Source organism: Rattus rattus, chromosome 7 (assembly GCF_011064425.1).
Source record: "Rattus rattus isolate New Zealand chromosome 7, Rrattus_CSIRO_v1, whole genome shotgun sequence".
Lineage (NCBI taxonomy): Eukaryota > Metazoa > Chordata > Mammalia > Rodentia > Muridae > Rattus > Rattus rattus.
Window position 1 is genome coordinate 18,801,274 of NC_046160.1, and position 24,242 is coordinate 18,825,515.

The 24,242-nt window shown below is 46.2% G+C and overlaps 1 protein-coding gene and 1 pseudogene across 1 annotated transcript; both read left to right on the top strand.

Moving 5' to 3' along the window:
- Positions 1-204: 204 nt before the first annotated feature.
- Positions 205-22,683, top strand: Nlrc4 (NLR family CARD domain containing 4). Its single transcript, XM_032908923.1, is given in 9 exon segments — positions 205-289; positions 3,735-3,995; positions 4,894-5,351; positions 5,353-6,889; positions 8,292-8,384; positions 11,683-11,853; positions 12,497-12,589; positions 15,070-15,237; positions 22,122-22,683. Coding segments are annotated over 9 exon segments (3,075 nt in total). The 5' UTR covers positions 205-288; the 3' UTR covers positions 22,415-22,683.
- On the top strand, positions 22,598-23,321 carry LOC116905932 (annotated as a pseudogene).
- Positions 23,322-24,242: the final 921 nt, after the last annotated feature.

A 24,242-nucleotide genomic window follows, 5' to 3' on the forward strand; every position in this document is an offset into this window, starting at 1 on the left:
ATAAGAAATCAGGTCCTCACTCTTCCACAACAAGCACGTCAGCCTCTGAGCGATCTCCCCAGACCCTGAGCAAGTTTTAGATAGTTTGGGCATCGTTTTTCATGTAGAAGAGCAGCGCTGCCCTAGTCACAAGCAACTTCAGCCTTTGTTTTCCTTTTGTTAGTTTCTTAGGATAGCCTTACCTTACCCAAGAAGAGGACAACATTATGATCGTCTTTGGCCTTCCTGTTTGGAAAAGAAATACCTTCTACTGAGATCAAGAAAAGTGGGACCGTTTGACTCACCACAAGTAAGTATACAATAAGCAGCATCTGTCTAGTTTATTAATTATTATGAGATTATTGATAGTTCATTGATGATATTAAATGGAAAAGCGATTCACGCTTTCATCTGACGAATTATCTGTGGGCTTCTCAATTAAATATTCTATGTTGTCTTGAGAATTCGTTAAAAACAATAAGGCGAGCTTACGAAGAAAGGCAGATGACAGATGGGGTAAGGCTTATGTAAAGAGTGACCAGGTGATACCAGCTTTAACCTGTTCAGTCACAGACTTGCATTTAGATTTCAGAAAACTATACCCAATCACTTCGGAGAAATGGCACAGACATGAATGCTTCTGAAGCTCCCAAGTTCTGTTTCCATTTTGATCCCAGTGTTGACCTGTGCTCTCCAATGTAGTACCCACTAGCCACTATGGCCATTTAACTGGGAATTTAAACTTAAAGTTGAATTTGACATAAAACCCAGTTGCACACGAGAGCATAGTATCACATACCTAGGGTCTCAGCCCTTGGGGCCTGAAGAAGTGGGGTCACGAGTCAGCCTGGGATGTATAACAAGGCCCTTAAAGCAAGCAAACAAACAACAGCAACAACAATGAACCCAAGCAAAATTCAGTTACACATTCATTCTTATCGCATATCAAGTGCTCAGTAGCCACCAGCGGCTAATGGCTCTCACAAACCATCCCTGGCTAATCATGTATGGCTAATAGCTCTCACCCTGGGAAATGCAAACAAGAATGTAGACCATTGCACAATGGTCCACCGAGAAGTGCTAATCTAGAGGCAGATATTCTAGGGAAAAAAAAGAATAATTAATGAACAGGCTTTTGTGTGTGATCAAAAAGGATCCCGGTCATGGGCACGAATCATGATTAAGAACAACATCTTGCCAGGCATGGTGGTGCACACCTTAAATCGCAGACTTGTAAGGCAGAGAGAGGTAGGAGAAGCTCTGTAAGTCAAAGTCAGCCTGGTCCACATACAGAGTTCCAGGGTAGCCAGGGCTACAAGAGAAACCCTGTCCCCTAAACAAACAAACAAACAAACAAACGAATGAACAAACTAACTAACATCTTTAGTTACATGACATCGAAGTCATTAGTTACTACCCATCCACTAGTTACAGCATGGTTAGTCTTGACTGTATCTTACAGCTCCATGGTTAAGTTCTATAGAATTGAGGTAATCCACAGCTAGTAATAAGATTATCTTATACACAGAATATCATAGTATACATATGGTTGCATAGTATCCTTTTTAAACATTAAAACGCGGACACATACACACACGGCTCATACATCTTACTCGTTTTCTTTGAGAAAGGTCCTTCTGTGTGTTTCTGGCTATCCTGGAACTCACTATGTAGACCAGGCTGGCCTCAGCCTGCTAAGTGTTGGTATTAAAGGCATGTCCCGCCACACCAAGCACATCTTTTTTCAATGTCACCAAGTTTTTTTTTTAGGGCTAAGAGAACTTGGTGTCTTCATTTTAAAGTGGGACGATACCTAGCTTCAGAGGCAGTCCACACGAATGGGCAAGAGACTGCAGGCTTCTCAGAGACTTACGTGCCTTTTGCCATAAAATGAAAATCTCCAGTAAACACAGACATATCTATCTTCTTAACAAGGATGCAGAAGCCACAGATATGAGTGAGACTCCAGGGGGCAGCAATGGGTCTCCCTCAGAGGACTTGTAGACAAGTGTGGACAGCAGTTCTGCTGTCTTTAGCAGTGGGGATCTGCAATGGGGGTTAGGGGGTGGGGCAGGAGTGATCCCTGAGGGTTGGGCTGCCTGAGTATAATTCAGACTGGAGAGGACTTGAATTCTTTGGGAGAAACATCTTCACTCTCCAATCTCCAGTCAGGAGGCAGTAAGAGACAAGGGAAGCCTACTCTGAGTAGTCTGAGAGTGCAAGACAGGGAGAGGGGCCTCTGATGTCACAGACGGTGTACTACATACAGTATCTGGGCACAGTTTTGTCTGTATTTGAGAGTTTGGCTCAGAATTAGGCCAACAGGTTCAATGGTAGGGAGTTTGCCTCCAATGCATGAGGTTGTAGGTCAATCCCAAACCAAACCAAATCAAACCCCAGTGTAGATTAAGGCATTGCAGAGGAAGAAACAAAAAAAAAAAATAAATAATGGTGTAGCCTCTCTAGAGACTAAGAGAAACAAGAGCTTAGACTGAACACTGTCTAATACTTTGTAGAGATCTTTTTCAGTAAAGACTAAAGCTGTGAGAGCTAAAACACCTACTCCTTTGAGTTGTGGCAGGAAGACAGGAAATGAGCATGGTAGCCAGCATGCTGACACATCCATGACTTTGTATGCAATGCCAGCCATCAGTTCTCCTTAACAGCTCCCTGGGTTTCACAGAGTGTGTTCCCTGGTTGGTTCTCACTGGAAAAGTGCTGGATATTCAGATTTTTGTTAGCCAGTCAGCATCTATGGTTGTCTTAAAATTGGTCCTGGTGGGAATATTGAATCCTTCCTGGGGCTCATTAAATGCCACAAAAGAAATATTCTGTCTGCAGAGAGGCGGTCTGCTCCATAGTTGGCCGTTCTAACTGATTCAGAGAGAGTTGACAAAGGTTACAGATGGCAAATTCTAGGCTGTTGCATTAACTTTACCTGGGAGAAATGTGAACAGACATCCAGCCACTCACTCCACGAGTCTCTCTAGTTTGTTGAACCAGTGGGCTTGGTGGTCTTACTTGTCAGAGTCCGGGTAAGTGGTAACCCAAGGCACCCACATCTCTGCCAAGCCCTGTATCAGTGTGGATGACAATTCCATATATATATATATATATATATATGTATATATATATATATATATATATATATGAATGACAGGGAGAGAGACATAGAAAGAGAGTAGCTGGACTCTCAGGTAGGACCTAATGATCCCTTCCCACCCCCCGCCACTCCTCCTTCTAAAGGAGAATGTAGATAAGATGGTAATAGCTCTTATGCTTGGAGGATAGAGCCATTTATTACTTCAAAACCCTTCACTCCCTTTTCCTCCTTCCTTCTCTCCCGCCTGCTCCCCATCCTCTCCCTCCTCCTTTCTTCCGGTCTCATCTTGTAGCCCTGGTTATCCTAGAACTCACAGAGATCTTGGCTGCCTCTGCCTCCTGAGTCTGGGATTAAAGATGGGCGCCACCACACCAGGCACTCACTTGAGGCTCATATCAGTGGACGAAATTACCCACCTTGCCTCATCACCAAAGCAAAACCATCTTGCTCACGGACTGAAGTTATGGCTGTAGAGTTTGACAGAGCACTTCTTGAGGGCCTGAGCATAAAGCATCCGATATCCCCATAGTTTGAGATGAGCCAGGGGGAGGGAAATGTGCAGCTCTGATTCACCGGTGACAGAAATGTTTCTTTCATGTATAGTAAAATAAAGAAATGAACTAATAAACAAATATGTACTCCATCTCTTCAGTGAACTTTATAAAGGACAACAGCCAAGCCCTTATTCAGAGGATGGGCATAGTGGTTATAAAGCAAATCTGTGATGACCTATTTGCATCGAACGTTCTCAACGGGGAAGAAGTTGCCATCATTTGCAGTCATCGGGTGGAGCAGGACAGTGCACGAGACATCGTCCATATGATTTTGAAGAAGGGCTCAGCGGCCTGCAACCTCTTTCTTAAGAGTCTTGAAAACTGGAATTCTCCTGTGTATCAGGACTTAATTGGACACAGTAGGTATTGCCTTGCTCACCTCTGTCCCACCAAAAGGAATAAACCGTTAAGAACACCCACAGTCCCTGCCGGAGAACTTCTCCTCCACTCTGTGTTGCTGGCCAGGGTCTTGGAGTCATTCTCAGTAGACACTTGACAGCGAAACCATATAAATATAACCTCAGAGCTGGGCAAGAAACGAGGAAATATAGTCTCACTTAAAATACAACCAGAATGCTAGGTGTGGTGGCATGGATTACCACAGGAGCTTTGGGGAGGTGGAGACAAGCAGATGGGGAGATTGAAGCCCATATATATATTGACAGGATATATATCAAGACTCTGTTTAAAAATGAGTTTAACCGGAATGCAGATACGCCAAGCTAACCATCTTCAGCCGGTCATCTTCTGGTGAATGGTCCAGTCAACCACCCACCTAGTGGTGCAGTACCATGGAAAGCTAATCCCTCTACTTTCCACACCACAGTCATTCCCTCCTCATTAAGCTATACCTCAGACTCCTCATTTTACTTATCTTAAATGAATAGATCGCATAGTTGGCTGAAATTTATCCCTTCCCACATTCTCAGCCAAATCTTTCACTTTCTTTAACTAAATGGAAGTTTAACTTTATTTAACTAAAATGAAGGCTTCTCTTGTTCCCAGTTTGTCATGATGGCAAGAAAAAGGAAAGAAAAGGTTAAAAAAAAAAAAAGAAAAAAGAAAGAAAAAGAGGGAACAAGGGGGAGGGTGCCCGGCAATCAGTGGGTTTTTGGAGCCCCTCGGGGTAGCTTAGAACTAGGGAAAGAAGTCAGTGACTCCCCCAGCTGATTCTTGGCATCTCTGCCATTCATCTCCCAAGCCTTGGGCTTTGAGATGCAAATCATGCCCTCTATAACATCATATTTTCTCTAACAGGTCTTTTTCATCAGAACTTGGAAGAAGACTTGGATGTTCTGGCCCAGAGTCTAAAAGACTTCTACAACAGCCCTGTTTTTAAGAACTTCTTTCCTCTGGGTGAGGATATCGACATCATTTTCAATCTGCAGATCACCTTCACAGAACCTGTCTTGTGGAGGAAGGACCATCGTCATCACCGAGTAGAGCAGATGACCCTGGGCAGCCTGCTGGAGGCTCTGAAGAGTCCCTGCCTAATTGAAGGGGAGTCTGGCAAAGGGAAGTCCACCCTGCTGCAAAAAATTGCCATGCTCTGGGCCTCTGGGAACTGCCCAGCTCTGAACCAGTTCAAATTGGTCTTCTTCATCCGCCTGAGCAGTGCTAGGGGTGGCCTGTTTGAAACATTGTCTGATCAGCTCGTGAACATACCTGACTCCATCAGCAAACCAACCTTCAGGGCTCTGCTGCTGAAGCTACACAAGAAAAGTCCTCTTTCTCCTCGATGCTTACAATGAATTCCATCCCCAGAACTGCCCAGAAATCGAGGTCCTGATAAAGGAAAACCATCGTTTCAAGAACATGGTCATTGTCACCACCACCACGGAGTGCCTGAGGCACATCAGACACGTTGGCGCCCTGACTGTGGAGGTGGGAGATATGACCGAAGACAGCGCCCGAGTTCTCATCCGGGAAGTGCTGATAAATGAACTGGCTGAAGGCTTGTTGCTCCAGATCCAGGAGTCCAGGTGCTTGAGAAATCTGATGAGGACCCCTCTCTTCGTGGTGATCACCTGTGCCATCCAGATGGGCAGTGAGGAATTCCAAGCTCACACTCAAACCATGCTCTTCCAAACCTTCTACGACCTCCTGATACAGAAAAACAGGCACAGACACAGTGGTGGCACTTCAAGTGATTTTGTCAGGAGCCTAGACTACTGTGGAGACCTGGCCCTGGAAGGTGTGTTCTCCCACAAGTTTGATTTCGAACTTGAGGATGTGTGCAGCATGAATGAGGACGTCCTGGTGAGAACGGGGCTCCTCTGCAAGTACACGGCTCAGAGGCTGAGGCCCACGTATAAATTCTTTCATAAATCCTTTCAGGAGTACACAGCAGGTCGGAGACTCAGCAGTTTGTTGAAGTCCAGAGAGCCAGAGGAGGTAAGCAAGGGGAATAGCTACTTGAAGAAAATGGTTTCCATCTCCGACATCACATCCCTGTATGGTAATCTGCTCCTGTACACTTGTGGGTCATCCACAGAAGCAACCAGGGCCATCATGAGGCACCTTGCAATGGTATGTGAGCATGGCAGCCTACAAGGACTTTCTGTCACCAAGCGGCCTCTCTGGAGACAGGAGTCAATACAAAACCTGAGAAACACCACTGAGCAAGACGTTCTGAAAGCCATCAACGTAAATTCCTTTGTAGAGTGTGGTATCAATTTATTCTCGGAGAGTATATCTAAATCAGAGCTGAGCCAAGAATTTGAAGCTTTCTTCCAAGGGAAAAGTTTATACATCAACTCCGAGAACATCCCTGATTATTTATTCGACTTCTTTAAATACTTGCCTAATTGTGTAAGCGCACTGGACTTCGTCAAGCTGGATTTCTATGGAAGAGCGACAGAGTCCCAGGACAAGGCGGGAGAGAACGGCTCTGGAGTCCACACGGAAGGGCCCTCGGAAACCTACATCCCCAGTAGGGCTGTGTCTTTGTTCTTCAACTGGATGCAGAAATTCAAGACTCTAGAGGTCACACTCCGAGATGTTAGCAAGTTGAATAAACAAGACATCAAATACCTGGGGAAGATATTCAGCTCCGCCAGCAACCTCAAGTTGTATGTCAAGAGGTGCGCAGCCGTGGCGGGAAGGCTCAGCTCAGTCCTCAGAACCTGCAAGAACATCCACTCGCTCATGGTGGAAGCTAGTCCCCTCACCACGGAGGACGAGCAGTACATCACGTCTGTGACCGACCTCCAGAACTTAAGCATTCACCACCTCCACACTCAACGGCTGCCAGGTACGGGCACATCGGAAGAACGTAACCAGCCAAGACTGGCTGGTACCGTGCAAGTGCTCGCTGGCACTGAGGCTTCTGGTACCGTTCCTAGCGCACTTTACTTCCTGGGTACAACACAGAGCTTGACTTACCCTCACCGTACTTCCTCTGTCCTTCATCATCTCAGCTGCTTTCGCTCTCTGTGGTTCCCGCCCCTGATAGATCTCTGAATTTACTTGATTTTTTTTTTGATCTCTTCTCCCTTCCCTCCCCTCCCCTCTCCTTTCTCTTCTGTTCTTTCTTCTCCCTTCCACCCAACTCCCATCTCCTCTCCTCTCCTCTTCCCCAGTTCCTCTTTCAATACAGGGTCTCACATGTATCCCAGGCTGGCCTCACACCCAAGGCAATCCTCCTGCTTCAGCCTCCCAAGCCGTAGGGCCTGTAGTCATGGGCACCACATCTGGTTATCTTTTAGCTTTCTCTTTAATTCCATTATATTTGAACAACATGCTTACAGCTGAGTACAATACCCATTTTCTAAATGAATCTTTTTGTGCTAATTTATTTTTATTTTAAATGTATCAGTGTTTGCCTGCATGTATGTCTGTGTGAAGCTGTCAGGTAGCTATTAGCTGCTTCGTGGGTGCTGGGAATTTGAACCTGGGTCCTCTGGAAGGGAAATCAGTGCCCTTAACCTGCTGAGCCATCTCTCCAACCCCTAAATACCCATTTTTGACAAAATAACCATGGGAGGGTTTCTGCACTTATAACGTCGCTTTAGCTGGAAAATAAACTGTAAAGAGACAAGAAAGAGAACTTGGGACCATTCCATTGGTGCAGGCACTGGGTAAAGACATCCAGGGACTGACCCTGTGTTTCATTTTCCTCACACATTTAAACATAGTAGAACGTGTACTATGGCCTTTACAATGTGAATAATTCTATTGGCTGGTAATCAGACCTCAGGGCTAGGTCCTAGAGAAGGATCCATGACAAGTACAAAGGTAGATTCTATTGGTCTCTTTCTTACACACAGCCTCTTTCATAGGATTGTGTTCTATTCACTTGAGTCAAAGCTCAGAATTAGGGCCTAAATAATGCTCAGGATATGGGGATTCTGGAAGGCTAGCTCGCAGAATAGCATAATATCGTCAGGTTGGTTGAGCACTCCAGCACTCCAGGTGACCAGGCCTCATTCATTACCTTCCATGGAAGAGAATAGGCCCATGTGACAGACTATTATGGTTTCTCCACTACGTGTTCTAAGGTATGTTTCCCACAAATACCCACCTTTGCGTGAATGTCATGAGCACTTCCTGCACTTTGTGATGACAAAAATCTGATTGGTAATAGGAAGGACGGTGACGGGAACCAATGGCAGACTCGGGAATTGAAGGCATGCTGATCTGATTTCCTTTGGCAGGTGGTCTGGCTGACAGCTTGGGTAATCTGAAGAACCTCGTGAAGCTCATCCTGGATGACATTAGGCTGAACGAGGAAGATGCTAAAAGCCTAGGTCAGATTTTTGTTTCTTTAATGTTCTTATTATGGTAGGTTTGCTGATAAGAATGGATGGCTTAAGATATTTTTGGCTGCACCTATAGACAGCAAGATCCTTATGTGTATGGGGGCAGGGCATGTACATGGCATGGTCCAGATGGGGAGGGTTGATGGTTTGAATAAGAATGACTACCATGGCTCATATATTTGAATGCTTAGAGATGAGGGACTCTTCAAAAGGATTAGAAGGATCAGGAGGTATGGCTTTGTTGGAGGAAGTGTGTCATTGTGGGTGGGTTTTGAGGTTTCAAAAGTCCTTGCCAGGCTGCTCTCTTCTTGCTACCTGTGGATCCGAATGTAGAAATCTCAGCTACTCTAGCACCATGTCTAACTGTGTGCTCCCTGCCGCACAGAGATAATGGACTAACCCTCTCAATTGTAAGCCAACCCCAATGAAAGGCTTTCCTTTCTAAGAGTTGTCTTGGTCATGGCGTCTCTTCAGAGCAATAGAACAACGTCTAAGACAGGAGGCCATAGGTAGCTATCCTTGCCTTCCACCTTGTTTGAGGCAGGGTCTTTTTGTTTTCTCTTGCTGTACCCTGTACTGTGGCTTGATGGCCCACAGGCTCCTGGGATTTCCTTGTCTCTACCTTCCATTCATTGTAGAAACACCAGGATTAGAGATGCAAGCTAGATGCTTAACTTTGACTTTACGTGAATTCTGAGGATTTCAACTTAGGTCTTTGTGCATGTGCTGTGTGTACTCACTGAACTGTCTCCCAGGCCCCAGCAATCTGTTTCATGAGCCTGTGAACACCTTGGTTTCTTGGGACATTCTCCCTCTCCCAGGACGAGTCTTCTACAAACTTCTGCTCGAGCTTTAGCCCATTGATGTGTGACTTTTTTGTTTGTTTCTTTGTTTGTTTTTTAGAGAGAGAGAAAGTCATCATGCGCCTCATTTCCCTTTCCCTGGCTGGTTTGAAAGTTCAGAGTTTGTTTCGTTGGCAAAACTTTAAAAGGGGAACAAGATGCAGGGTTGTGTGAGCCGGGTCACAGGCGGAACTCACCAGTTGTGGCCACAGAGCCCGGAGCCTTGGAAACAGGGAGAACTGAGTGGAAGCCAGCTTTCTGCAATGCCTCAACTTCTCTTTCCTCTTCTTCCTCTCAGTTCCAACCTTTTCACTTTCTCTTCCCCCTGAGCCCTCCCTAGCCTGCTTCTCTCTTTCTCTTTCTGTTCAGTGTTGCTTATCAGTTCACTTCCATCCCAAATAAACTACACACACACACACACACACACACACACACACACACACACACACACACTGCATACCTATGTGTGTCCTTTCAGAGTCAGAAAGGGCTGGGGCACATCTACTCCAATGCATTCATTTTACAGAAAGTCACCGGTTCTTAGAATGGTTTGATTTGGCCAAGATATCAGGAGTACCCTTCAGGATAATGTGCTTTTGTTATTAAGAATCTAAATGTAGCCTAATAAACTCTTGTCTTGTCTGCTCCCAGGAGGTAGAAGTGGAAGGATCAGAAGTTTGGGGATAGCCTTGGTTATAGAGTCAGTTCTAGGCAAACCTGGGCTAAATAAGAACTCCTCTCAAAACAAAAACCAAGACAAAACCTGCCAGGCCTGCTTAGTGACACATGCATTTACTCCCAGCTCTCAGAGGCAAAGGCAGATGGATCTCTGTAAGTTCAAGGCTATCCTAGGTAGAACAGTTTTAAATTGATCCTTGCAATCAAGGTAAAAGGACACACACCCCTCCCTGGGTTCTCCTAACTGACAATAAAAGTTGGGCCTGTGAGTCTACCAGAGGTCTCCATTCCCAAGTGGGGAGACCACTGCATGCAGGAGATTCATCTGAAAAAACTCTCTTTGCTTTTGCATAGTATTTGAGTCTGAGATCCTCCTTGAGCAATTCTTGGATCCCAACAGTAAGACCCAGTCTTAAAACAAAACAAAACACAACCAACCCCGCCCCCCCCCAAAAAAAAAACAAAACGAGAGCCCATGAGATGCATCAGAAGATAAAGGCACTCATTGCCACGCCCGAGTTCAATTTCCAGGTCCTACATGGTAGTAGAGAATTGCCTCCTGCAAGTTGTCCTGGGTCCTTATCTGGTGCCCTGGCATACATGCTCCCACACATAAATAAATAGGTTGAAATGTTTCTAAATAAAAAAAAATAAGGAATCAAATTTGAATGTGAAAAAACCAGTATGATGATGCCAGTGAGAGTTACTGTGTAGTAAAGAGTTCTGTGCACTAACTAGGTCAGCAATTTCACTGCGTAGTCTTCACACTTTATCTCACCCAAATCTCAAGATAGCCCTAGTGTGTAGGACTAATGGCCCCCTAAAGCCACAGCTGAAAAGTTGAATCACTTGTCCAAGTTTATACAGCCGTGGAACAGGGAATGTAGAGCTCTGAACGGCCACAAAGCTTTCATATCCACCTCCTGTCACATCTGAGAGCATTCCCTGAAGGCCTACTGTGTCATACATACTGAATGCCTCATGTACGTTACCTGCAATTTCTCTTGAGCTCTGAAACATGGGCATTGATAAAGCCCTGGTTTGAGGGATGCAGATTCGGTGGTAGAGCTCTTTTTAGGTCCCCAAAAGTCACTTTGTGTTTTTCACATGTGTACTGCTGACTCAGGATGTATAGTGATGATTTAAGCTTCACCTACTCTGTCCTAATCTCTACGTCAACCCCAGGGCTAAGAATGAAGGGCATTGTTGCGTTCAATTGTACTGCTGGTGGACAGGGACACTGACACCGACTGATCGTATACCCTGGGTATAGTGGTCACTGAACCTATGTCACGAAGTTCAAAGCAGGGTCCCGGAGGCTGAGCAGGTGCACTAGCCCTCCACAGTGCGGCAGTCCCTCTGAACTCAGCCTCTTGAGGGAAGTAAAGACCATGAGGCGTTAGAAAAAATTAGCTCTTCTGGTCTTTGTAGCAGGAATGTATGGAGAGAAGATGTCTGGAATCTAGACGCAGGGTAGAAGCTGTTGGAGGCTCATGAATTTAGTGTCAGCCTGGGCTGAGTAGCAAGGGTCTCCTTCCCCAGAAAGCAAAGAAATGCATCAGGATTTTTTTTTTTTTTTTTAAGAAAAAAGAGCATGGGGTTGGGGATTTAGCTCAGTAGTCGAGCGCTTGCCTAGCAAGCGCAAAGCCCTGGGTTCGGTCCTCAGCTCCGAAAAAAGAAAAAAGAACATGAGAGAGTTCCTACACGGTTGTCGTCTTCCTTGAGTCCCAGCAGTCTGTATTTAACCAGATAAACTCTGCCTGTAGCGGAAGGCCTGCGAAACCTGAAGAAGATGCGTTTACTTCATTTGACTCGTTTGTCTGACATCGGGGAGGGGATGGACTACATAGTCAAGTCTCTCTCGGAAGAACCCTGTGATCTACAAGAGATGAAGTTGGTGGACTGCTGTCTGACCGCAAATTCTCTGAAAATCCTAGGTAACCGCTGTAACCCTCGCCTTCACTCTCTGCATGCCCAATAGGATACCTGACATTTTCACACTAATGTGTACAATATCCGACGTGGAACATTAACTTTAAGAGAAACTGAAAAAGATGATTCAATACATGTGTTATCTGACCTAGCCCCACCTCCACTCTCTCATTTACCCAGAGACAGGGTTTCTCTATGTTTATCTGGCTGTCCTACTCAGTCTGTAGACCAGGCTGGCCTCAAACGCAGAGATCCACCTGCCTCTGCCTCCCAAGTGCTGGGCTCAACCTAGCCCATTTTCTAATGAGCTTTGTCTGAATCAGAATTAAATTATTAATGGCAATGAAAGAGTGTTACATAATAGTTGAAGCTATTATAACAAGAGAAAATGCAAAGTAAGAAAAATTAAAACGATCCCATTGTTCTTGTCATAGTGTTATTGTCTAATCATCCCTTGGGCAGATGGGTAAAGAAAATATGGAGAAGGAGGAGGATGGCCAGACTTCTATTCTCCCCACTTCCTTTGCAGAATAGTCAATCAAGTTGAATGACAGTGTGTACTGCCAATAGCAAGGACCGAATTCTAAGGACGCCGAAAAATGTGTACATGGTTACCTGAAAATATTTTTTGTTTGTTTTTCCTTCCAGCACAGAATCTTCACAATTTGGTCAAGCTGAGCGTTCTTGATATGTCAGAAAATTATCTGGAAAAGGCCGGAAAGGAAGCTCTACAGGGACTGAGTAAGAAGAACGGCTTTGCCACACCACCTGCCTTTTACTGTGTGTGTGGGTGGTGAGCGGACCTCTGTGCCCATGCATGCCTACTGACGCAGCGTTCTTAGGGAAAATGCTCAGCCCTATCTTAAACTGCTTTTAAAGAACATAAGCCCAGGCCTTTTTTAAAAGGCCAGACATTGGTTCTCAGCACTCACAGTCCACAAATATTTGTAACTCTGGTTCCAGGGAATCTGATGCCTTCTTCTGACCTCTGTGGGTACCAGGCATACGGGTATAGATTCATAAATGCAGGCGAAACACTCAAACACAAAAAATAATAAAAAAAATTATGTTTTGTGTGTATGTGCACACTCGTGTGCAGGAGTGTAGGTGCCTGTGGAGGCCAGAAGAGGGTACTGGGTCTCCTAGAGCTGCAGTTACAGGGATTCTGTCACTGGGCATGGGTACTGAGAATGGAATGCGGGCTCTCTACAAGGATAGTACATGTTCTTACCTGTTGGACCATTTCCCCAAACCCAAGCCTGTGTCTTTTGAGCCATCTTTTGCTTTATACACACATCATCAACTCAGCTATCCGAGGACTGCAATATTCTTATGCTGTCCGGTTGCAGCAAGGGGCTATGCAAGAATCCTCAGATGAGCGCAACATTCAGAGATCTTGATTAATTTCATCTTTTTGAAAAAGAGTTTCACTCTGCAGCCTGGAGCTCTCTAAGAAGACAGGACGTTCTTGATCCATCTGCCTCTGCCTCTTGAATGTCGGTATCAAAAAGATCTTTATTCTGGTCATTTTGTTATAGGAAAATGAGGCAGGGAAGCGGCCATGCTCAAACAGGCACCAGAAATACAGCAGAGGATCAAAAAGGTTCAGTGTATCAGGCTCAGTGGAGTTCTCTTTACGGCTCTGAGCAACTAACTGTACAGAGATAAAGGCTTCCCAGATTGGTTTTTTTTTTTTTTTTTTTGGTTCTTTTTTTCGGAGCTGGGGACCGAACCCAGGGCCTTGCGCTTCCTAGGTAAGCGCTCTACCACTGAGCTAAATCCCCAGCCCTGGTTTGGGTTTTTTAATTGGATATTTTTTTATTTACATCTCAAATGTTATCCCCTTTCCCGGCTTCCCTATCCATAAATGCCCTATCCCATCCCCCCTCTGCCTTCTTCTATGAGAGTGTTCCCCCTCCCAGTCATTCACCCCTTCCCGCCTTCCCGCCCTGACATTCCCCTACTCTGAGGAGTTCTAGCCTTGGCAGGAACAAAGGCTTCTCCCATTGGTGCCCAACAAGGCCATCCTCTGCTACATATGCAGCTGGAGCCATGGGTCCCTCCATGTGTACTCTTTGGATGGTGATTTTGTCCCTGGGAGCTCTGATTGGTTGGTATTGTTGGTCTTATGAGGTTGCAAACCCCTTCACCTCCTTCAGTCCTTTCTTTAACTCTTCCAATGGGGACCCCATTCTCAGTCCAATGGTTGGCTGCGAGCATCCACCTCAGTATTTGTCAGGTTCTGGCAGAGCTCTCAGGAGACAGCTATAGCAGGCTCCTGTCAGCCTGCACTTCTTGGCATCAGCAATATCTTATCGTCTGGGTTTGGTGGCTCCAGCATTGGTTTTAACCATTACATCACCAGTAGGCTTAACTTTCTATCAAAGCCATATGGCAAAGATAAAAACAAGAAATCTAAGCCAGGAATGGTGGTGTGCTCCTGTGACCCCAGCAAGTAAATAGTCAGGCAAGATCTCTGTAAGCCTGAGGCCAGCCTGGTCTCCATAGTGAGTTCCAGGCCAGTCACAGATTCATCTCAAAGAAAAGAGAAGGGTGGGGTGGGAGTAGAACATTTTTCTTTTTTATAATACAGGTTAACTGCAAGCAGCTGCTTTACGGGATAACTAAGTAGCCATTTCTCCCCAGGTGGTCCTTGCCATTCTCTGTGTAGCCTTGGCTGCCCTGGACTAGCTCTGTAGATCAGGCTGGCCTGGAACTCAGAGGTCCCCTTGGCTCCTGCCGAGATTGAAGGTGTATACCACCATGCCTGGCTTATTTCCTCTTTCAATTTCACTGGAGAGATAAGATTTTTTTTTTTTCCAGAGCTGGGGACCGAACCCAGGGCCTTGTGCTTGCTAGGCAAGTGCTCTACCACTGAGCTAAATCCCCAACCCCGAGAGATAAGATTTTTAAAGTGTATAATAGCATGTGGGTATGACAGAATGGCAGACGTATGTCTGGGAGTCACTTCAGAAAAATATAGGTCAGGGGTAAGCCATCTAGTTCATGGTTTGTTGTTTACTGAAGGTTGGATTTTTAATAACCGTTACATAATGTTACAGTGTTTCTGTATTTGAGTATCTTTTGTAAAAATAAAATAAAAAGGGTAAATTCTTATTAGAGATTAAGTAGCCTGCAGCACCATGGAACATAAAGACCACCCTTCATCTGCATCCTCCTAGGTTGAGATGACGTCAGTCCTGAACTATTTTCTGTTTAAGTCGGCAGGCTTGGCGTGCTAGAACAGCTAAGCGCGTTGATGCTGCCTTGGTGCTGGGATGCGTACATCAGCCTGCCCAATCTGCTGAAGCAACTGGAGGGGACCCCAGGGCTCGTCAAACTTGGATTGAAAAACTGGAGGCTCAGAGATGAAGAGATTAGAAGTTTCGGTAGGTACACACAAACAGAGCCAAGGGGACACAGACTGACTCTAAGCAAAGCTTAGACTGGCCTTTAATCTCAGTCCTCGGGAGGCTGAGGCAGCCAGATCTCTCTCTGCCTTTACTCTGAGCCATCTCTCTTTCTCACAGGCTGGCTGGCTCTTTCTTTCTTTCTTTCTCTCTCTCTCTCTCCTTCCCTCCCTCCCTCTCTCCTTCTCTCTCCCTCCCTCTCCTCTCTCTCTCTTTCTCTCTCTCTCTCCCCCCCTCTCTTCCTTCCTTTCTTTCTTTTTCAAGATTTATTTATTTTATGTATGTAAGTACCCTGTAGCTGTCTTCAGACACACCAGAAGAGGGCATCAGATCTCATTACAGATGGTCCTGAGCCACCATGTGGGTGCTGGGATTTGAACTCAGGACCTCTGAGAACAACAGTCAGTGCTCTTAACCGCTGAGCCATCTCTCCAGCCCAGGATCTTATTTCTATTGAATGTTAACCACTGGAAACAATGATTGTTTTTGAAGGTTTTTGTCTTCCTTCTTATTCCCTATGTTGCCGTGTGTTATACTTTGAATCTGTCTCCTAAGGACACATGCATAAAATATGCTCTAGGGCCGCAGTGCTGGGAGGTGGACAGACGAAAAAAGAAGTGGAAAAGGAGGCAATGGCTGTCCCCATGGATGCTGGCGGAGCCTTACTGTGGATAAAAGGGAAAGCAGTCAGTGGTAGAGTCAGGAGACTATCTGGGAGAGTCCAGAGTAAACTATGGCCCTGAGCAAGGCCACGTGAGGAGAGAGGGGGAGGGGAATGGAGAGAGCCATGACCAAGAGGCCAGGAAGCTTAAAACAAAACAAAACAAAACAAAACAAAACAACAACAACAACAACAAAACCAGAGTAGCCAAATGGCTGGCTAGATTATATAGGGAAGGGCCCCTGGAGGAAGGGCAGCCCACCTGGAGTTCAGGGTAAGGGATGGAGTATGGCGGCCATACCCAGGAACAGGTAGGGCCTGAGGGATGCTGGAGAACCTGGAGAACCCGTTGGCCAGGTCTGCTTTGATCTTAGGCGCCTCAGTTAGCCATTTGTCCTGGTTTGGGACCTACCAGTGGGAACTCAGAGAAGGAGTTTACATCATCGGCCCGTCCTCATGGATGAGTAACGCTAACTGCAGACGGCTTGAGACTTTGAGCCTGAGAGTTGCTTGCTTTTTTCACCCCTGTCCTGCCTGGGGACAGACAGCAAGGAGGCCCTGACCAGATGCTAGTTCCTCCACCCTGACCTTGCGTCAATACATTTCCGTTTGTTGTAAGTTAGGAGCCTGTGGCACTCAGTCCCAGCATCAGGAAACAGGAAACAGAGCTTTCCTTTGGTTCCTTTTCTGTGGGTGTTGATGCTTGGTCTTCTCTGTTGGCGTCTGATTCAGGCAGCTCTCGTTTTCCTATGTCAGAGCGAGGAGCAAGCTGATAGAAAGCCCCGTGTCTGAGGGAGAAGGGGACTTTAAAATATTTTTATTTTATGTGTGTGAGTGTTACCTGCATATCTGTGTGTGAACCACACACGTGCCCGGTGTCCATAAAACCAGAAAGGGGGTGTGGAGGGGTTGCTGGAGAGACGACACACTGGTCAAGAGCATGGCTGCTCTTCCAAAGGACTGTTCCCGGCACCACAACTGTCTGTAATTCTAACTCCAGGGGATCCAACACCCTAGCACAGACATATATGCAGGCAAAATACCAATGTACTTTTTTTTAAAAAAAAGCCAGAAGAAAGTGTTGAAACCCTTGGCATTGGGCTTACAGATGATGTGGGCCGTCATGTGGGTGCTGGGAACCAAATCCAGACTCTCTGCAAGAGCAGTATGTGCTCTTAACACAGAGCCATTTCTCCAGCCCCAGAGACGACTTTTTAAAAGATTTATTTATTTATTTATTTAATGTATGTGAGTACACTGTCGCTATCTTCAGACACACCAGAAGAGGGCACCAGAACTCTTTACAGATGATTGTGAGCCACCATGTGGGTGCTGGGAATTGAACTCAGGACCTCTGAAGAGAGTCAGTTTTTTTTTTTTTTTTTTTTTTTTTTTTTTTTTCTTTTTTTTTTTTCAGAGCTTGAACCCAGGGCCTTGACCTCTGGAGCGCTCTACCACTGAGCTAAACCCCAACCCCAGCAGTCAGTGTTCTTAACCACTGAGCCATCTCTCCAGCCCCCAGAGATGACTTCTGATTGGTTAGCTTCACTATTCGGGGCAGGAACCAGGCATGCCAGGTGGCTCTGCTTTGGAGTTTCTCCTGAGAAGCTTCCAGTCTTCCTTCTGGAGCATGTAAGACCAAGCACTAGTGTCTTGGGCGCAACGTGGGGTTGGAACGGGTACTGCCTTTGTGTGCTTTCTCTCAAGACCCCTGCCCCACCTCCCGCAGTACCCTGCCTGTCATCTAATTAATTATTAGAGTGTCTTCACACAAACCCAAAGTGACAGGGACAGAGTCTGTGGTACAGAGCAGATAATCAAATGTTTGCTGACTAAATGAATGGTGTCACAGTTTATTACTTAGGGCCTACTTCAGGGTGCCAGGTTTCAGGTTCCAGCTACCACAGTGGGGAAATCACGGGCAAGAGCTCGAGGAAGCTGGCTACACTACATCCACCTTCAGGGTGAGAGAACAATGAATACATTCAGGCTGTTCAGTTTTCCGGCTCCAGTCAGGGAATGATGCCACTGACAGTTAACACAATCAAGATAACCCCCGACAGCACTGCCAAATGAGTCTAGGTTTGGTGACACTGACAATTAACTCTACGTGGCCTGACTCTGGCTCAGGTGAACTGAAGGGCAGAATTGGACAAGTTTAACCCAAAGCATGTAGATTTAGCTGTTTGCATTCTCCACAGCCCACAGATAGCCAAGCTCTGAATACACAGCTTCTGTTCCTGTTGAATCTAGTTTGATCCATATTCAATTAGCAGAAAGCATGACCTTGGACCATGAAAACCATCGCTTGTTTTTTTCGACCCCGTGCAATCACCCGGGAAACTCTTACTCAGTTAAGAACCTCAAACCGAAACAGGTAGCCACAGCCACAGAAACAGCTCTGTTCTCATCGGAGATCCGCCGGGCTTTGACTTTTCTGCATCCCTACTGGGTATGAAAACAAGATGCTCTTTGGGGAGAAAGCCCACAGACTGGAAACAAAACAACAAAATATTTCGAATTCCTGATGTGTGGGGTACCACGGCAAAACAGGAAGGTGGGTTGTGAAGGCTGAGAGACCAGGAGGCGAGCACCACAGTGCCTGTCCAGCCGGGTGCAGACTGAGCATCAGTGAAGACCTGGCTGGACCACAGCCAACAGGAGCGAGAACTTCTTTCCCACGCTGCAGTCCCCAGATGTGCAGTCCAAGCAGATGGGGCAGCTGCGCTCTGCAGCCTTCCCTGACAGATGTTATCTTCACCCCTTCATTCCTCGGATTTATTTTCAACTTCATGGTCATAGCTAGGTTACCAGCACCGGGGCATTTCAGCCAAGTGGGTAGAGATGAAAGAAAAAAAGTAAGCCGTGGGCTAATTCTTTTCAAAGTGGCATGGAAGTCACGCTCCTCACTTTGGCTTCTATTTCATTTAGCAGCAAGGGAATGTGGGATAGGAGTGGTCAGGACTCTAGATTAGCAGTTTGTCTTCTAACTAAGGAAGTTAAAGCACAGGAAAGAGGCCCAGGGATGGTCTCAGCAGCAGGTAGCACAGATAGAGGAATGGAGGTGTTCACTGGAAACGCCCACTTCCTCCACCACTCCCGATTACAGCCAGCTAAACGGATGCTTCAGGCATCTGTTATCAAGGGCCTTAATACCCTAAACTCACAAAGGGAATGAAAACACTCCGGAGCAAGCACTGGGTGCAGCTGTGTCACCCACATGCCCTTAGCAAACACACAGGCCACACAAAGGCCAATTAATTCTCAGATCTCCTCACCGGGCAGGTTAGGATCCATGTGGCAGATGTAACAAAGTCACACCTAGCGGCACGTCTCGCGTGCGAGGTTTACTGGGGAGGGCGTACACAGAGGCTATGCAGATGAGAGCAAAGCAGGAGGGGCTGGAAGGTAGCGCATGCGCAGGAGGAGGATAGGCCATTCATGGCGACCGTAGGGATGTGTTGCATCTCGGCAGCTAGTGATGATGTATCCTGATGTTGCTGAGTCCCGGGGGCAGGTGGTGGAGATGCCTGGTTGCTAACAGGGGAGTGGATCAACAGGCTTCCTGAAAGTGGCCACTCACTCAGTGCATACCTGGGTAAGCCTCAGTCCGCAGAGCTGGTTAGACAAGATGGCTGGTCGCTCGTTCTTATTTTGCAAGCAGGCTTAATTACAGATGACAATAGCTTTTCTTATTTGTCTACTAACCTTTGTCATGGCCCTGATGAGGTTTTTTTTAGACGGTGTAAATGTAACTTTTATTCTCCGAAACAAGTGTCTCAGAGTCTCGTTGCCTTTGTCTGCTAACCTAGGCCTATTTCTGGAAGCTTCTAGCCACCATACCGTCTTATCTAGGCCTAGAATGTTTTCAGCCTCTGAGACTCAGAGCTGAAAAAGCTCATCTTGTCTTTCTGACTGGTTCAACTCAGTTGTTCTGGCTCAAACCCCTCCCCAAGCTGACTAATTCAGCTAACTTCTCTTTCAGCGTCTCCTGAATGGCTCTGCTTGCCTTCAAACTACCTCTAGCCATTTGTTCTCATTCCCTGGCTTGTTCTGTCCTCATTTGTGCCTAGTTTGCTCTCTCTTCAACCCAAGTCTAATAGCTTCCCTTTCTTCTCTCTTTCTTTTTAAAAAAAAATTTATTATATATAAGTACACTGTAGCTGTCCCATTACAAGATGGTTGTGAGCCACTGTATGATTGCTGGGATTTGAACTCAGGACCCCTGGAAGAGCAGTAAGTGCTCTTAACCACTGGGCCATCTCTCCAGCCCTCAAGGCATAGGCGCCACTTTCAAACAAACTTTGGTGCTTCCTTCTACAAATTGACTTCCCCTTCATTGTTTGGGATTAAAGGTGTGTGTTAGGGGTTTTAGCTGCACCACAACTAGAAACAGGTGTTTGCTGTTGCTTTCAGTAAACAACACAATCTGGGCTTTCACGTTGTGATCAGATATCCTGCAACAACAGCGTTAGCCCACTGTGTAGCTCAGGCTAGCCTGAACTTGCTGTCCCCTGCCTCAGCCTCCCAGAGTTCTGGAATCAGATTTGTGCCATCTCAGAGGTCCGGTGTTTTGTCTGTGGGGACGGTACTGCTTTGTCAGAGAGCATCTCTTCCCACTTAGGAGTTCAAAGTGCAGCCTGGTGATGGTGCCGCCACCTCTCATCCCAGGACTTGGGAGGTAGAGGTAGGTGGACTTTGGAGTTTGAGGACAGCCCAGTGTACAGAGTGAGCTCCAGGGCAGCCAGGGCTAAATGAAGAAGTCCTGTTTCAAAACAAACAGAAAAAAAAAAAAGTGCAAACTGAATTTTGAACCCTCATCCTGTAAGGTTGTAACATCTACCTCCCAATTTTAACGTCTAGCAAACCCCTCACTGCCAGTGCAGGCTGAGGCAGATTGTGCTGACTCGGGTCTGTGATTCTAACATTGTTTGAGGCTGAGGCACGTGGCGTGCAGTGAGTTGGAGGATAGCCTGAGCTATTTAGCAAAACCTTGTCTTAAACACCAACACACAAGAAGAAAAATCTGCCTGTTCTTTCTTGCTTTTTATCTACTACAGGGTTTCTCTAGATAGCGTGGGCAGGCCTTGAACTCGCTTTTCTGTCCCTGACTCTCAGATACTGAGATCAGGTGTGTGTGTATGGTGAGGAGCTTTTTCCCCTCACACAACAGGATTCCCCCTATCCAGGGCAGCAGCACAGGGCTTAGGGAAATAAGGAATGGGCAGCAGGACCTGCTGTGTTCTGTGAATCAGAACCTCCACCGCCTCCTTCAGGAAGGCTTAATTTCAGGGGCTGGAGGACCTCCTTGAATCCTCCTGCAAGGCTTTAAAGAAACAAAGCCCTCTAGACACTGGATGACTTTTGTTTACTTGAGTTTATAGTTAGGGATAGCCTACGCCCAAAACAAGTAGCTTTATTTCTACAAATGCGAAAGGGCCTGGTATTGCTTTTTTAATTCCAGTTTTGAAAACTGGTCTGTTCTCTCTCCACCACCGGTGAAATGAGCCAGTTCAAGCCAGATTAGTTTATATTAAAGGCAGGTTTATTGGGAAGCTGCTCTCAGGAGAGCGAATTCATGACCCAAGGACCAAGGCTCGGAAAGTCACCATGGGGAAAGGTCGGATAGGGGTAGGAGAAAGGGGTACAGGAGCACATAGAGAGGAGGGGGGAGATTAGAGGCCAAAATGTCTAGATTATATAGGAGCCTCTGGGGGAAGGGCAGCCCAGCCCCTGGGCTGGGAAGTTCAAGGTTGGGGGCAGGGTATGATGTCAGGTAGGGACAGAGGGATGCTGGGAGAACCAGGAGGCCAGGTCTGCTTTGGTTTGTAAGATATGCACCTCAGTCCCCTGCCCCAGGGGTCTGAAACCAAACAACTCCTTAATATCTTAACAGCATCTCTCATATCTCAATGATCAGTCAACATTCCATTTCCCCGGAGGAATGAGAGTAAGGTAAAATACTCATTCACGCTTGCCGGCTGCACTCTTGGAACACCGATGCTCCTAGGCTTTAGGAAACAGACTTTAAATATAACCAGCAGTCACAGAATGCCTTCAGGAACTCCTCCTTTCCAGGGCACAACACCGGTCTAACCATGGTCGTTTTAAAATGGAAAAATTACTCAATGTGTGCATGTGTGTGTACAGAACTCATTTTAAATGCGGATTTCTTCCCATTAACACGTCTTTCTTCACCCAGGTGAATTTTTGGAGCTGAATCCTCTGAGAGACTTGCAGCAGTTGGATTTAGCAGGACATGATGTGAGCAGTGACGGATGGCTTTCTTTCATGGATGCGTTTGAGAATCTTAAGCAGTTGGTATTTTTTGACTTCGGCACTGAAGAGTTCTTACCAGACGCAGCACTGGTGAGGAAACTCGGTCAAGTGTTATCTAAGCTAGCTCTGCTGCAAGAGGCAAGGCTCACAGGCTGGGAGCTTGATGACTATGACATAAGTGTTATTAAAGGCACCTTTAAACTAGTGACTGCTTGATGTACCCCAAGCCACCAAATACTCCGGGGACTCTGCCACTTTCAGCAGATCATCAGAAACCACGCAGAAGCTCGGCTGCAGAGCTGGCTCAGGGGTTAAGAGCATTTGCTGCTCTCAGGGGACATAGGTTTGATTCGCAGCACCCACAAGGTGGCTCACAACCGTCTGTAACTCCAGTTCCAGGGGATCTAATGTCTTCTGATCTCTATGGGTACCCTGCAAGCAAAACACTCGTATACATTAAATAAAATGTTAAAATACTTAAAAAAGAGTCTTGGCTCCAATATGACCAAAAAAAGGAGAAACAACGGTCGTGCCAAAAAGGGCCGCAGCCATGTGCAGCCAATTCGCTGCACGAACTGCGCCCAGTGCGTGCCCAAGGATAAGGCCATTAAGAAGTTCGTCATCTGGGGCTGGAGAGATGGCTCAGTGGTTAAGAGCACCCGACTACTCTTCAAGAGGTCCTGAGTTCAATTCCCAGCAACCACATGGTGGCTCACAACCATCTGTAAAGAGATCCAATGCCCTCTTCTGGTGTATTTGAAGACAGCTACAGTGTACTTATATATAATAAATGAATAAATCTTTAAAAAAAAAAAAAAAAAGAAGTTCGTCATCTGGAACATTGTAGAAGCCGCTGCAGTCAGGGACACATCTGAAGCAAGCGTCTTCGACGTTTACGTGCTTCCCAAGCTCTATGTCAAGCTGCACTACTGCGTGAGCTGTGCTGTTCATAGCAAGGTCGTCGGGAATCGATCTCGAGAGCCCGGAAGGACCGAACAACCCCACCACGATTCAGACCTGCTGGCGCTGCACCGCGACCTCCACCAAAGCCCATGTAAAGAGGTGATTTCATGAAGGCAGAAAGAAAAATACCATGGAAATATAAAACTGAAGTTATACTTTATGTGGCCAAAAAAAAAAAAAAAATACTTAAAAAAAAAATTGAAGGAAGTCAAAGGAGAAAAAGAAGGGGAAGGGACTTGAGAAATGAGTTTGGTCCATCTCTGCTCACAGGACAATCTCCCTGCCCTTCCGCTGTGTGTTTGTGTTACCTGGCCCCAAGAATACTGGGCTACAAAACCTGTCCTTAGTAGAGGACCTGGCTTATATAGGCTCAACAAGTACCTGATAAATATGTGATAACTAAGTTACCATATATGCTATTTAATTAATTCAGCTTGTTTAATTAAGACACTTAGGCACGTATAGAGTGCGTTCTCACATGAAAAGTGTTCTCAGATTTGAAAGAGGCGTCTTAAAAAACCAGACAAAACACTGATTTGTGTGTCTGTGGTGTATATGCCATGTGTACCTGCAGGGGTCAAAGGACAACGTGCGGGACTCTGTGGTATTAAGTGTCCTTGTCTGCTGAGCTGTCGACCAGCACCGAATGGGCATCTGTAGTCAAGCAAAACTTGGCGGTTTAAAAGCTGCTTAGTCAGAGGCTCGAAGCTCAGGATGTCTCCCAGGAGTTCATGGGATCGCTGTGACTCCAGCTTTGACCTCAGAAACCAAGGACGGAAGGAAAGCTGTATCTTATTCTTTTGCACCCCACTGAGGTATGAGGGAGATCCTGCTCTAATAACCACCCCTCACATAAAGTCTAACAACAACAACAAAAAAAAACCTCTCTAGTCTAAAGATATAAAAATCCAGAGTCTGGGAGAGCCAGGGACAAACACTGAAAATGGAGTTAGCCTGCAGTTTGCCTTCTCCCTCCTCAAGGGTGCTGCTCTAGGTAGCACCTTGTCTCCATGTTGTGCTCATGTTAAAAAGAACTCTGGGTATAGAGTCTACTTAGCAATCGGACATGATGTTGACAGAT